The sequence below is a fragment of the Adelges cooleyi genome, unplaced genomic scaffold, assembly GCF_023614345.1.
Source record: "Adelges cooleyi isolate 19-005CV unplaced genomic scaffold, UGA_ACOO_1.1 ACOO_flye_CR_arks_rails_tigmint_CR_PRNA_1, whole genome shotgun sequence".
Taxonomy (NCBI): Eukaryota; Metazoa; Arthropoda; class Insecta; order Hemiptera; family Adelgidae; genus Adelges; species Adelges cooleyi.
This window is the reverse complement of record NW_026095751.1, coordinates 2,241,031-2,255,481: the sequence shown is the minus strand read 5'-3', so window position 1 is coordinate 2,255,481 and position 14,451 is coordinate 2,241,031. Positions and strand designations below refer to the sequence as shown.

Here is a 14,451-nt window from a genome sequence, read left to right as displayed (position 1 = left end):
GGTACCAGACTTTTTTATTTTTTTTATTTTTATTTTTTTCTCGGCTCGAAAGAGATTAATTTGGTGTGTACAATTTTTGTTTGTTTTTTTGTTCACTTAGTCGAGCACAGAGTAATTCATTCGAATGCGTAAAACACTAAAATGAAAATATGTGAAAACCTACTTCAAGAAAGAAAATCCAGTATAGAAATCAGGATTGTTATTGAACTGAGAAAAATTGTTAACAGAAAATTAAAACCATAGCTGTGACACAAACGTTATTTGTTCTTTTAGGATTGACAGCTCAATTAGCTGGACGGAAATATAAAAATAATAATAACTTTGTTTTGTATGAAATGTATATCCGTAAGTTGAAACTGTTCTACTGTCCCCATAGTTTGGCTAAACGTATTCGACTTAATACTTAACCATAAACCGTCCAATTAAAATTGTAATTAAAATATTAACTTTTCATCGACGGACTGACAATCAATTAAGTTGAAACAAATCAAACAGTCAAATGTTTTTAACTAAATATTTTATCATTAATCGTCCAATTAAAATATAGATTATTAATTAATGAGCTGACAATCAATTAGTTATAAATGTTTTTAAGTAAATATTTTAATTTGAATCGCCTAACCGAAAAATGAATCGTCAATTAATTAGGTTGTTTAAATCCATTATTTAAGTGCTATGATGGCGAACAGGAAAATAATATGTTTATTATGTCATGTCGAAAATGCTTTTACATGAATTTCAACAAAAAATAATTCAACAGACTTAAATCTAAATTTTCAAATTTTCCTCAAATTTTTACCTTTTTTAAAGTTATCCCTAAAAAATTAAGCTCTTAAGAATAATTGACATTTTTTTCCATGTAATTTAACATATATATTTATAAGTAAATTTAATGGAACGACAATTTAGGTGAAAATTAGCATTTTTTTTTTTTGTTCCTGTAAATTTTAAACTTAAGGACTTATGTGATTTTTGTAATGTTAATTGCAATTTTTGTCCGGGAAATTTAATGTCTTCTTGTTTGGCGAAAGCCAAAAGATGTACAATTATATTGTTTGGATTTTCTTAGTGGCTTCGGTGCTTGGTTTGTGTTTCACGGTATGTACACGAGAGGGAACCAAGTGCTTCGAAAGTGGTATTTTTCCAATTCTCGAAATGTTCGTTATGTGTTAAATGAAAAAAAAATATGAATTATTATTATAGAGGCGACGTCGGCCATCGGACGGCAAGCTTTATAGGATAGGGCTTTTTGTACCACTTGACTGTGGCGGTGGCGGCAAATCGCTGGGAATAAATTTGAATATAATGCGAGCAGAACACCAAAATCGTTGTGGCTAAAATACGACGTCCATAAACGGCTCGTACGAGCTGGCATGTATAAGTAAAAGGAACTCGGTCCGTTTGGTTCTTATAGCCGTAAATACCAGAGACCTGTCAAAAATGTTAACGAATGATGGCACTTTCCCTGGAGCGGCCAACCAAAATCGTGCGTTAGATATTATTATGCATGAGAAAAAAAACGGCGTCGAAAAGAGAAGAAAAAAAACACCCTAGTTATTTTCTTCGCTCCACGGAAAAACATTTAATCATGGATATGTTATCTCTTATCAGTTATCTCTTATCACTTATATTTTGTAGCTAACCTACCGAAAGCAAACGGGAGTATAGGAGTATTTCAAATGTTAATAGATAATAGATAAGATATTAGAGTTATGGGATAAGAGACAAAGCCAAATGAAAAGCGATAAGAGTTTATCTCTTATATGTAGCTGTTGCTACAACAGAATACAACTAATTTCGGATGCAAGACCGGCGTGCTGTTAAATTGCATACAAGGAACGCCCAGTTTAAAAAAAAAAAACCATCTTCCCTACCTTTGTCACACACAAGTTGTATGTTGAGAGGGTGCAAATTTAAATGGCTCGTCGAATAGGTTATTTTAGTTCGCATTAGGATAAATAAAAATACGTACGAAACAATATAATTTATAAAACGGATAAAAGCAAAAAAGGTTGTTATTTGGAGAGTTCTGATAGAGATTGATTAATATTAAAAAATGTCTACAAAAAAAAATTTATTAAGTTTTAATTGTTGGTAGGAGTAATCAAAGTATTAAGAGATAATTGATGATAGATAAAAGATTAGAGGTTAGTGATAAGAGATAAAAGCAAATGACAAGTGATAAGAGATATTAGTAAACAACCAGTGAACATGTTTGCTTTCGGTACCACCGCGAAAATACTGTTATGGTTGAGATTGATAAGATTTTTTTGCATTATTATAGACGCTAAACATTCCAAAGTGCTGCAAAAGCTGTTTACTGATAAGAGCAAACAGTAAACAGATTCGATTATAAAACATCGCCAAAACGATTAACCACAAACTGTTTGCTTTCGGTACTTTCACGAAAATACGCTTCTTATCTCTTATCAATTATATTTTGTCTCTTATCACGTATCTCTTATCTCGACTGACTAATGTCTTATCAATTGTATCTTATTTCTAACTTAAAGTGATAGAGTGTAACACGAAAATGACGACATAAAATGTCTTTGAACCAAGCCAAAAACATGTCCATGTTTAAAATAAAGTTTACAGTTAAAATATTATGAACCTTATAAGTCGAAAAAGTTTAAAATTACATTTTTTTTTGTTGAAAACGACTTTTATAACTTTACCGCAAACTTCGTTTCTCGAGTACAAGCCCTAAGGTGCTTATGGCTTTTTAAATTTCGCTTTTCCGCCACACGGCGTTTTCGGTTAGTATAATATTATATTATATTTTTCGAATATTGAAAATATGTGTTTATCTTTCGTTTCCTTCAGTAATAATAATAATATGTGCTTATACTTTAACAAAATGCCAAGTGTTTGTCTTCGAATCTTTCTTTGACAGTATTATACATTTTTTTTTTGTTGAACTCTGATTTTTTTCAATCTACAAACAACGTATAGTGCCGTCGAAGTAAATAGCAATTTGCTTCGGTGCGTTGAAAAGATAAAACGCCAAAAAATAACATTAGCTTTTGCTCCATCGTGAACATTTGCTATAATTATATTTTATTTTTCAAAGAGATATTTACTTGGATTAAAAAATAACATCATTAACTCGCCCAAAGTCTACGCGTTTTTTTAAGGTTTACTTAAGACTTCAAAGATAAATTAACGTCTAATAATATATAGGTTAATGTATTTTAAAAAAGTTCATGTAAACATTGCAAAATAAATGTAGAACAGACAATGGAAACAGAAAAAAACAACATAGATACGTCGACTGGCCGAATACTATGTTTAAGTCCAGACAAGAAAATAATTTGAGTATATTTCAATTATATATAAATTTATACTTAACATTTCTCAAAAAAAAAAATAGAAAAAATGTAAAGAATCGAAAAATACAATATTTAGCTGAGAAACATGCCAATAAAACATCTGGATAATACAGATCCAATACTATCCAATTAGGTGTGTTCTATTAAATATTAACATTACCTTAGCGTTAAAAAAATGTGTTGTCTTTTTACAAGTTAGCGACGTTGCTGGTATAGCTCAAAATGGAATTAAATTTAAAATAAGGGAATCGAAATGGGTAAAAATAAAAATTACTAAACAAACAGATCAATATTAAGCAGCAAACTGAGTTTGTCTTGAAATAATAGCCAATAAATCATAATAGAAGAACCGAATGAATATATGGTGATTATTTTTAGCAATTAAAATCAAATCAAATGACAATTATAGATAAGTCTTAATCTTCTTCACTGTTAGGCACTATACTTTGCTGTAATTATTATATTACTTATTTTCTGTATCTATTTGCCGGCAATGATAGTACCTATACGTTTTTTCAACGTAATCTAGAATGAAGTGTTTAATGTACACTATACTTAGAAAGATGAAAGAACTGTTCGTCATACAATAAATGTTTTTCTTTCTCGAGAAAAAGCTACCGACAAAGCGAGTTCCACGAATTCTTCATCGTCTGAAATATTTTCGCCTTGATCAACTGATATGGTTTTTATTACTTATAAAAACTTGTCGAATTGGTATTTATAGTTGATTTAATAGCAAACGACGAACTTCTACATAATTTAATCAACTGTTATGTAATCATCCAGCTTTTCCAGTGTCACAGATATTGTAAATAAAAGGAGGATTTAATTAATTAACCCAAGACTTCTTCGTTCTTGCCATTAAATTATGAGATACCATAGAAGGTTATTACAGTATTCTGAGAGTGAACAAGTAAAATTTGATATCCGCCAACTACTTATTAAATGTTATAGAGAAGTTTTAACTTAAACTATATACGTTTTAATGGGATATTTACAATTTCCATCCCCAAAAATGTTAATTGCATCAAAATAATTGATTAGTTAGTTATTGTCGAACAAAAGCCTCGGTTGCATAGACCATTGGCTATAACTAGTTATCTTACGTGCTATTGTTTAGCTCTGGAAACAAGTAAGTATGTACAAATTGATGTTTACACAAGTTTATACAAGTCGGAATGAAATTGACAATTTTCGAGGTACAGTCTTAGGATTTCCCATAAATCTTCAGGCAGTTGATTGATTCTTTTAAGATCTTTTTCGCATTTTCTACATCCGGTTGCATAGAGGATGTATGGTTCAGATGAAAAACGTAGATTACTCATCAAATCTTTGTTCACAATCAAGCTACTTTCTACTAAAAATACTCTGAAAAATTTGTATGAAAATATAGAACTTTTTAGCTTTTGCGTTGGCACAAATAGCACTGTGTGATGTAAGTCTTTGTTTTTTGAACTTACATCAACAAAAAAATGTGCCAGTTTCTTTTTTCGTCAATTAGGTACTTTTTTTAATTGATTCTGAAGTATAGCCGCCCAGTCTTCCGACAAGGGACCAATTAGCTTTTGGTTCGAATCCCGTCTGAGAGCAAAGAGTTTCTAACACTATTTTTTCAATCTCATGTTTTCTTAAGACCCCGTAACTCTTACTTCCGGTTACTACTATTTCCGGAACGTTTTTTTTTTGGGAGGGCTCAACGCGACATAAGAAGTTTCACTTACAAAAAAAATACCCCTCTTTAACACCACAATAATGAACATAGCGCAATGGGTACGGTTTTGCAAGCTCTCGGTCTGTGGGCGGTACTAACGTATACACACAGGGTAAGGTCTGCTCAAGACGCGGGCACATCGGTCAAAGTCGTTTTTTACATTGTTGGCAAATTGGAGACCGCCTCCGTCTGGAGGGGTAAATTATTTCCACGATCATTAGCGTTCACTGACGCTAAGTTTTCTCCAAGCTCGTTACCCGCAGTCGGCTCGACTTGGCAATTTTATTTACACTTGTGTGCAAATATAATAATATTGTATATTATATTGTTGTCGAGTTAACGCCGAAAATAACGCCTAGTGTGCCGTTGATAGGTTAGTGTGGTTAAAAATATATATTTTTCAATTTGCTCTGTTCGCTGGCAACACACCTATTCCTACAAAATGTAGAAAAATACTTAAAAACGCAGGTGATGGTCTCAAAAACGCAGGTTTTCGAGACCACCATTGGGTTTGTTTCTTGTATTTAGTTTTGGAATACTAATCATTAATATGTTCAACGTCAAGATGGAATGTTTTAGTATTTGACAGTTCTTACAGGCCCCGGACACTGATAAAAATTAACACGGGGAAGATACTTATCACATAAAAACGCGACGGCCATAGTCTTAGAGCGTCGCAGTGTGACCATTTTCGTAAAACTAAAAGTAGAATGTAATTTTTATACGAAAGTCAAAACAATAATTGATTTAAACGACTAGAAACATTGCTTTAAGAGGTTTTAATATGTATTAGCAATTGAAAAATTTAAGTTATAACTAATTTAAACAAATATATATTTTATAAAATACAAACCATCAATATTTTAAATTGATAGTACTAAATAGATAAGAAAAGGTAAGGGTACGGTCATTGTATGCCCTTTCAACATGGCCGTCGAGCGTTCTTTTTGCTTTTATCTATTCTGTGGTTCTTGTACTCATGATTTGAAATAAACAAGGTTATTGCACATTGTTAAAAACAATATGTCAGCGTAAAAGGAGTCCAAAGTATATATGTATATTAGTTTCCAAAGACCTTTATGCAAAATCCTGAATATATTTTCAATCATGAGATTCCATGAATATGGTACATTACATTTATATACCACGGCTTTGTCTGAATACTGTTTTTAAATTGTATAACAACAGAAAAGTTCAGTCTTGGACATATTTTATAAGAATAAAAAATGACCAATAGAATATAACTCATAATTCTTAAGAGCGAATTTAATAATTCACAATAACGCAATCACTGCTATAAGAACAATAATTTAATTAGTAATACATTTTTTTTTCTAATCACAATGTTTATTTTACTGTAATATGAATAGTAAACCGTTATTGTATGTAGTTTATTGAGCTAAAAAATATCCAATTGAAAAAAATAGGACAAATTCATTATTGTCGAATTTATAGCAAATAAAGAACACATTATAATTTACTAATTTATTTAAAAAAAATATGTACTTGAAATGATACCCAGTATACATAGTGCTCACAATTTAAAGTTAAAAACTAATTATATAACTGACAGTGAAAAAAAAAAAAGGTTGACGGCTATTATAAGTATAACCCAAAATATGCTGTTAGTAAAATGATCGAATATCTATTTCGGTTATTTCCTAATGGACTTGTGAAAACATTTATGCAAGCAAAATTATACTAAAACAAAAGTATTAATACGAGGCAAAAAATAAATTAAATGTGGTTTTGGTCAAAATTTTTTAATGCATTTTTCCTCGCGTCGCATAATTTACATATTTTATAAAAAAAAAAACGTTACCATATGAAACATTTGTGATGACATTGCATATATTCGTTTAAGCTCCGAAGCTTTCATAAACTATACAAAACCTACAACCGGCAAATGATAGATGAACACAACCAGTGCTGATTCACTAGGGTGAAACGCGGTCATGAATTATTGAATGTTTTCGGATTATCACAATTGGCGAATCAAAATATATTTAGATGATTTATATATTATGTTATATTTAGCTTATAGATTTGTTTTTATTGTTTACCCCACCAGCAATGGCAAAATCGATATAGGTTTGTTAAAAATTAAAACAAATATAACGTTATTCAACGAGAAAAAATGTGCACGATAAACTAACTAAACATTTTTTAAGAAGCTAAATAATTTAAAAAGTTTTGTCAGAATGAAAACGTACAAGCACAGGGCAACTAAATTAAAAATTCCAAACTCTTACTTGTACACTAGAAAGAAAAAGACAGTTTATCATTATATTAGTGTAGACATTATGAAAGTTTTTATTATTAAATTATATATATTATATATATAAAACAAGAGCTTAATGACACCAACTTATCTTAACTTGAATTTTATAGACATTAATTAAAACAAATACTTTCATATTTCGGTTAAGCTTATATTTCTGAAAAATAACAACCATATTGTTATTACCATATTGGCCTACCATATAGTTATTGTCCATTAGTGTTTTAATCCAACTAGTTTTTGTATGTTAACTACTAGGTATAGGCGCTTTTATAAATATTAGCTAATCGACCAAATAGTGGCCTGACTAATAAACTTGTAAAATCAACCGTATTGCTACTATTACGTTTTCATAACCGTTATGTGGTAAAAAGTTTTATACCGATCGCGTCTCAGTCAGTATATATACAGTATAATTATTTCCTTTGCAAGAACTTTTCCAGTTCACAAAAGTTATTACATTGACAAAGTCAACTACTACTCGGTTCACTCGATGAAAAGTCACCGACAAGCCACGGACATTTACCACGTTTCTTGTAGGTATTCCTCTTCAACAATCTCTTTTATCTTTTTTACAATATGATTTTCTTACTTTCAAAGCAACACGAATCCCTCAATGTTTCAAATCTTTTCCAAACCGTCCCAATCTATTCTCTGCCGTTGATCCTATTATGGACACTATACACAAACTATCTTCTATACAAAGGAGGTTTTCAAGTCCAATTGTATACAGTAAACGACGACCGATAATAATTCCATTTAATTTTTTCCTAGTTTAGCCTTTAATAATAGTACAAGAAGTTTCTCATGTAGCCAGTAACAAGAGATAAATGATAAGAGATAGGTGACAAGAGATAAGAGATCAGTGATAAGAAATAAATGATAAGAGATAATACATCCACGATTAAATGTTTTTCGGTGGAGTGGAGAAAATAACCATATTTTTTTTTTACTTAAAAATGTAGTTGAAGCAGTATAATAATGTACATAAGACTTACGATGCCGGAAACTGTTATTTCGCCGGTTGTTGATAGCGGCAAGTAGTCTGTGAGGATGCATCCGTCTAGTGCTGCGACGAGATGCGGCACAGGACACGGGGACTTCATTTCATTCCACCACGTCGGTCCGTACGTGCCCATTATCAACCATTGGTACTTGCCTCCGACCATGCCGACCCTGTGGAACACATGTTATACACACTAGAGACTACAGCATTATTCAGAGTAGAAACACCACTGAAACGCGATTAATCATCATGATCTGTTTACCTGTATGCCTCGCAAAAAATTTTCCTAGCCCACGTCTCGTTGAAGTTTCCCAAAATTATTCGGATGTCTTTCTCGCGCAGTTTCTGTATGGGCAGAGACACGTCACCGGCAATGTTTTGCGTGTCGTCCACGACAAAATTGTCTTTTTCCAACATGGCTACCAGCTGATTGTGAGCCTGTAACAAATCCGTTCAAGACATTTACACTATTGTAATTACGGTTTTTGACATGTAAGGGTATATACATATTAACATAATGATCTAATATATAACGTTATAATAAATATATAATACAATTTTCGAGTCAAAAATGTTTAACATCATTTTGTTACACCGGTTGATAAAATTAGTTGATAAGAGATACGATTGTGATAAGTACAATTTAAGATAACACTAAATTACATGGTGATTATAAAATAACAATTAATGATAACACGAGTAGTGTCACCACAATTATTTACCGATTACCGTATAAAACGGATTTTTTTCTAAAGTGGCTGCACTGGAAATATTGCAACCATTGCCGAATCAATAATTCGATGGAACGACTCCTCTGTGTTACTCGATTAGTGATAATAATGGAATTGATAAGCATAAATCAGCTGATAACAGTTATGATAAGAATAATAAAAGTTAGCTGATAAGACAAATGCTCTGGTTAAACATATGCTTTGGCAACAGATATATATTTATTTCATTAGATTGCTGACTAGTGATAAGAATGGGAGTCGACGTATCTATCAACTTAAGTTATAATCGTTGTAAATATATTTTCATGCGATGAGGTTCTAACTCCCACAAAGATGGCAGAAAATAGTAACTTAAATTCTCTTTAACGGCGGCATGTTCACTTAGCAATCTAGTTTATTTTAATATAAATCTATGGCTTTGGCTCATAATAACGAGGTGATTTTGAATGAGGCTGATTTTCAATAAAATCGTGTTTTCTTAAGGCATTAAACAAAATTAACTAGTACGACGTAATACAAACGGATAGATTACAATATTGCGAAAGTTGAACGTAAGTGTTTCTATAAGATAAAAATAAAATCGCATCAAGTCGTTAAGTAGCATAGAATTATGCTGAGCTAATGGAATGGCAAGCTCGTTAATCACTTTACGAGTTGTTTACTACTTTGTTTTCGGATACATGACAGAAGTTAGGATAAGTGCCACTACTGAAAAGTTTGTAGTATAAGAAGCGGTATAAAAGTGTTTAAGACACAAAACTGCCAACAATCGTTACAGTTTGTGATATAGATGGAGTTTTTATTTTTGCATTTAATAAGACTTTATTACTCGAGTCACCAATATTAACAGCTGTTAATGTGATGAAACATTGTATGGAAAAACAATAAATGAATATTATTAAACCATCATTAAAATGTGTATTCAGAGTGTTAACTTTATATGGTCTTAGCTAATTATATTTTATCAACTACCCAGTTTCTCATTACTAATATTAACTATGCGCTATAAATTTTAAGAAAATTACATACAGATAACCATTTTTTTAATTTTTTTTAAAAATTAATACAGATAACTTCTATCGAATCGAATAATCCGTGTTTCAGTTGAAAATTGCATTTTAAAATATTTAAGTAAATGTTTCATTTCTACCAATATACTAATTTTTGAGTAAATTCAAAACATGATATGTGATTTCGGAATTGAAGTGGAAAAAAATCCAAATAAAAATTATGATAAGTGAAAACTCTCAAAATAAACATAATAACTCTTTTAATATTATTGTGGCAATACGTTTTAAATGTAATCAATGTTCTACTTGACTCTCATACAAATCAACTCTTCCAAGTATACTTTTACCAGATCCTTGTGTAAGTCATAATTAAATAAATATCTCCTCATCTTTGCGCCGAATATTAAACCTATTATATTGAACGGATATGAAAAGAAATTAATCATTTAATTCAGTTTTTCTTGTGAAATTCCTTGTGCAAGAACAGTATTACAAAAACAATAATTGATTGAACTAAAGTATGTCGGAATTACGTATCACTATTAACCATTTTTAAACATTTAAATAATAATTTGCTATGATCGATCTCCTAACTTGACAGCAGCAAATAAGGGTGGGGAAAACAAATACAAATAGTTCAATCTATTTTTAGCTCAGTCAGTTGACTAATTGGATTTGATACGAGATCGCCAACGATAAATCTTTTTTTGCCATTCGCGTTTTACACAAAAGTGATCTATACAGTGCTAGTACAATGTTAACAAAAATGATTACCAGCAACTTACCAATGGGAATTTAGCCCACATGGCCCACTATCACCTGAGGACTTTGCAATAAATATTTCTTCGTAACTCGCCTTCGTTTTCTCATAGTTATTATTTGGACATTACGGCAAATATTATAGTTTCAAGAAAGTTCCACGTCGAAGCTAAAAATATATCCGAAAACTTCTTTCCATGCCTTGTGTAGACAGAAAGTTGGCCGGAAAATAAATCATAATACCGGTGGAAACTTTTCACTTGCGGATGCACACAACGCGAGGGGTGAAAAAAAAGTTTTAATTTTCCTATCCACTGTGATTATTATTATTTTGAATTATGTGTCTGGCCACCACACTTAGCCACCTGCTCTTAGTTCATTAAATAACGTTATATATTAGGTAATTAAAACTCGACCAACTCGACCGTATTAACATTTTATTCGTCGGACGTTTTAATATTGCAAAATTGTATATACCTAACGTTCAACATATTATTATTATCATCATCATCATTTCTAGGTGCATTTTTCATCATTAAACTTTTGTATATTAAACTTTTTTTACCGTTCATCTGATGAATTCATTTTGATCCAGACAAACGTCCGGACGTCACATCAATCACGCAATTTAAAATTAAAAAAAATAAATTTATATATTATTCATATTTGGCTGGAGGTAAAACTAACGTTTAAGTCACACTTTCGGTTCTATTTACCCTAAACATTCATCAAAACAAAACTATGTGTATATATATATATTTTTTTTAAACGGGCTTTAAAAGCTAGTTTGTGTCCAATTATCAGCTATCCAGTGGTAGGACCCTTAGAAAATTATTATACAACCTACAAAATAATTAGTTGACTATTAATAAGTAAAATAATTTAGTATGCTATATTAATACGTTTAGAAAACTGTGTGATTTTATGTACTTAAAACTAAATTATTGATAAGGGATTAGACATTAGTTGTTACTTTGAGCTGTCGCTGAAAACAGTGCCTTGGCCCTGTTTTTTTTACTAAATCAAAATAATATTCATGTTTTAAGCCAATCAATTGTTGACTTGGTTTTTTAATTTAGTAATCGCATTAAAACGGATAGTTTTACCATTTGTTTTTTGTCAGCTGTGGGCAAAACGTCATAAGACGAACGACGATTTTAGTTTGTGTGCAAATGCTACTAGTTGTAGTTTATTATAATTATTATTAGCGACCCGTTAGACGTTCGTGTGTGATCGTTTCGCATTATGGACTCCACGGACTGATCAAAAACTTAATCAAAATGTCATTTCATCATTGCTTGTATGGTGCTTGAAAAGAAAATTGATTGACGTTTTAATCAAACCGTTGACCCGTAGGTCTTTTGAAAACCACAAATGCATGAAAAAACCGCAGTGTCTGTTTTAGAATTTTTCTAGACATAAATTAATTTAAGTTCGAAAACAGATAGTGGGCGGGTTAGATTAAGAAGGCAACGTGATACGGCTTGTGATATGCATAAATGGTATTTATTTAATTATTATATTGCCACGGTAAAACGTTAAAAATGAAACAATTTCGTTGTGTTATATTTTTCGGTGTTTTGTCGTTTTCCTTTACTTCAGTTTTTATAATATTACCACCAGATATTTAAATCGTAAGAACAAGACGTGTAGTATGATATTTAGATTACTTATCCGATTTAGTGCTTGTAAAATAATAAAAAACAATTACATTTTTTTTTTTTATTAGGATTTTTTATGTACAATATTATTTATCTTAACGATAATTTAACATTATGATATGCAATTTTGAAACGATAGAAAATATTGTCCTTGACCGAAACGTTTAATCGTACCAAAGGTAAAAATGTTTTTAGTTAAATTTATTTTTTACATACCATTAAACATATCTGACTATTAATCCTTTATAAATTGAAAAAACGTTTTCAATCCCTGATAGACTTGTTACTATATGTGACTTGTTATATTTTTTCACCTCAGTCAAATGACACCAAAATGATGACCATGAAAACGCGCAAGTGGTCGAAATGAATGCGAAATAAATCAAAAAGGATTGTAATATTTTTATCGGACTGCCACATGTCAGCTGTTTGTTTCCGGCACAATGCCATTATTTAAATTGTGTCGCCCAATAAAGGCGTCCCACAAACACATAAACACATTTATTCAAAATCACGTGTCCAAAAAAAAAGTGGAATTATTTTTGGACATAGTGTAATTATTTCGATTTCCCTGGATTTTTTTATATATTACTTTTTTTCATTTTTTAAAACTTGTAATTTTGTTGAATATTGCAAAAGTACGTGCCTCTTACGATGAACAAAATTTTGCGCTTGTTATTTTTTCCATCATTAAAACTTTATATTAAAGCTGTTATTTTAAAATGAGTTTTTAAAAGTAAAAAAAAAAAAAAATAATAATTTTGTACCAAGGTTATATTATAAAGTCGGTTTGGTTAATCATTATGAAATGTATGCATATATTATTTTATACTTATTTTGTTGCCCAAAATAATGTGTTGCAGTCGGTGAACTTTCTATTCTGTTTAAAACTTACCAGACTTCAATAATTAGCGTTTAAAATCATAACCATAAAAAAATAAGTTTCAATAAAACGGATTTAAGTATGTTATTTTGTTTTTTTTTTTTATAAAATAATATTGTAAACTAAATTTTAATATTGTTTCTCTAATCCCTGGTATTTTATTTACTATCCCTCATAAATTAATAGACTACCTAGTTTTTGCCTTGAAACTCAAAGCGAAAATCATATTCCAATCACGATGATAAATCATTAGTTTATGAAAAGAATACATCATTAAAAAAAAAATTCCTTTGGTTTGGGACTTAACGGATTCATCAAGATGTAATTATAAAAAAAAATAATATTTTAATGGTTTCATCAGCGACAAATCGTTTTGGTTTTCTCAAACAGTCGTTTTACCCACAGGACTTTTGGAGTATTTTTGTTTTTATATTATATACATCAACTAAAAGGTAAATTAGATTTTGCTTTTACATTTTGTCCAGCCCGGTAGGTCGGTCAGTACCTACTGACTAGTTGATAATTATGTACAATTCTAATAGCTATTAATTCAATGCCACAGATGTAATCTGAAATACACTCATGTGACATTACTATGTTTGAGGGTTTTATTCGTGTGGGTCATGCAATGTTCACAGCCTAAAACAGATTACAAGTTACTTTTTTTTTTATGTTCGGCTTAAAACAGTGACCGATTTGCTCTAATACACACTTTTCATTAGAAGTCGAAATTGGAAATTCATACAAAATACATACTTCTAATCATTAATGGCTCTTATCTTCTTCTCTCAGCTCTACACATGTCGTCCAACTTCCACTCAAACCAAATACATGTTTTTATTCATCAAAATATCAAGTTACGTCCAAACCATCTCGTTTTACATTTTTTTTTTATACTGCCTTTATTAATAAAATATGACTTCTCAACAATTACATAAACCATAATATCTTATTCATACAAATTTATTTATTTATTAACTTGTTTTTATTGACTAAAGACTTGTAATACTAAGTTATTAACCGTACAATTTGTTTGACTGTTACTATTTATTTTATATTGTGTTGTAATTTTTAAAA

General features: G+C 30.5%; 1 protein-coding gene across 2 annotated transcripts in view; it reads right to left on the bottom strand.

Annotated features, from left to right (window-relative positions):
• Positions 1 to 14,451, bottom strand: part of LOC126836412 (gamma-aminobutyric acid type B receptor subunit 2) — a 169,079-nt gene that overhangs the window by 43,292 nt on the left and 111,336 nt on the right. For both annotated transcript variants that reach the window (XM_050569782.1, XM_050569773.1), the window contains 2 exons: positions 8,593 to 8,768; positions 8,323 to 8,500 (listed from right to left, as the gene is read on the bottom strand). In XM_050569782.1, the coding sequence (XP_050425739.1) occupies positions 8,323 to 8,500; positions 8,593 to 8,768 (354 nt within the window). The remainder of the gene's footprint in view (positions 1 to 8,322; positions 8,501 to 8,592; positions 8,769 to 14,451) is intronic.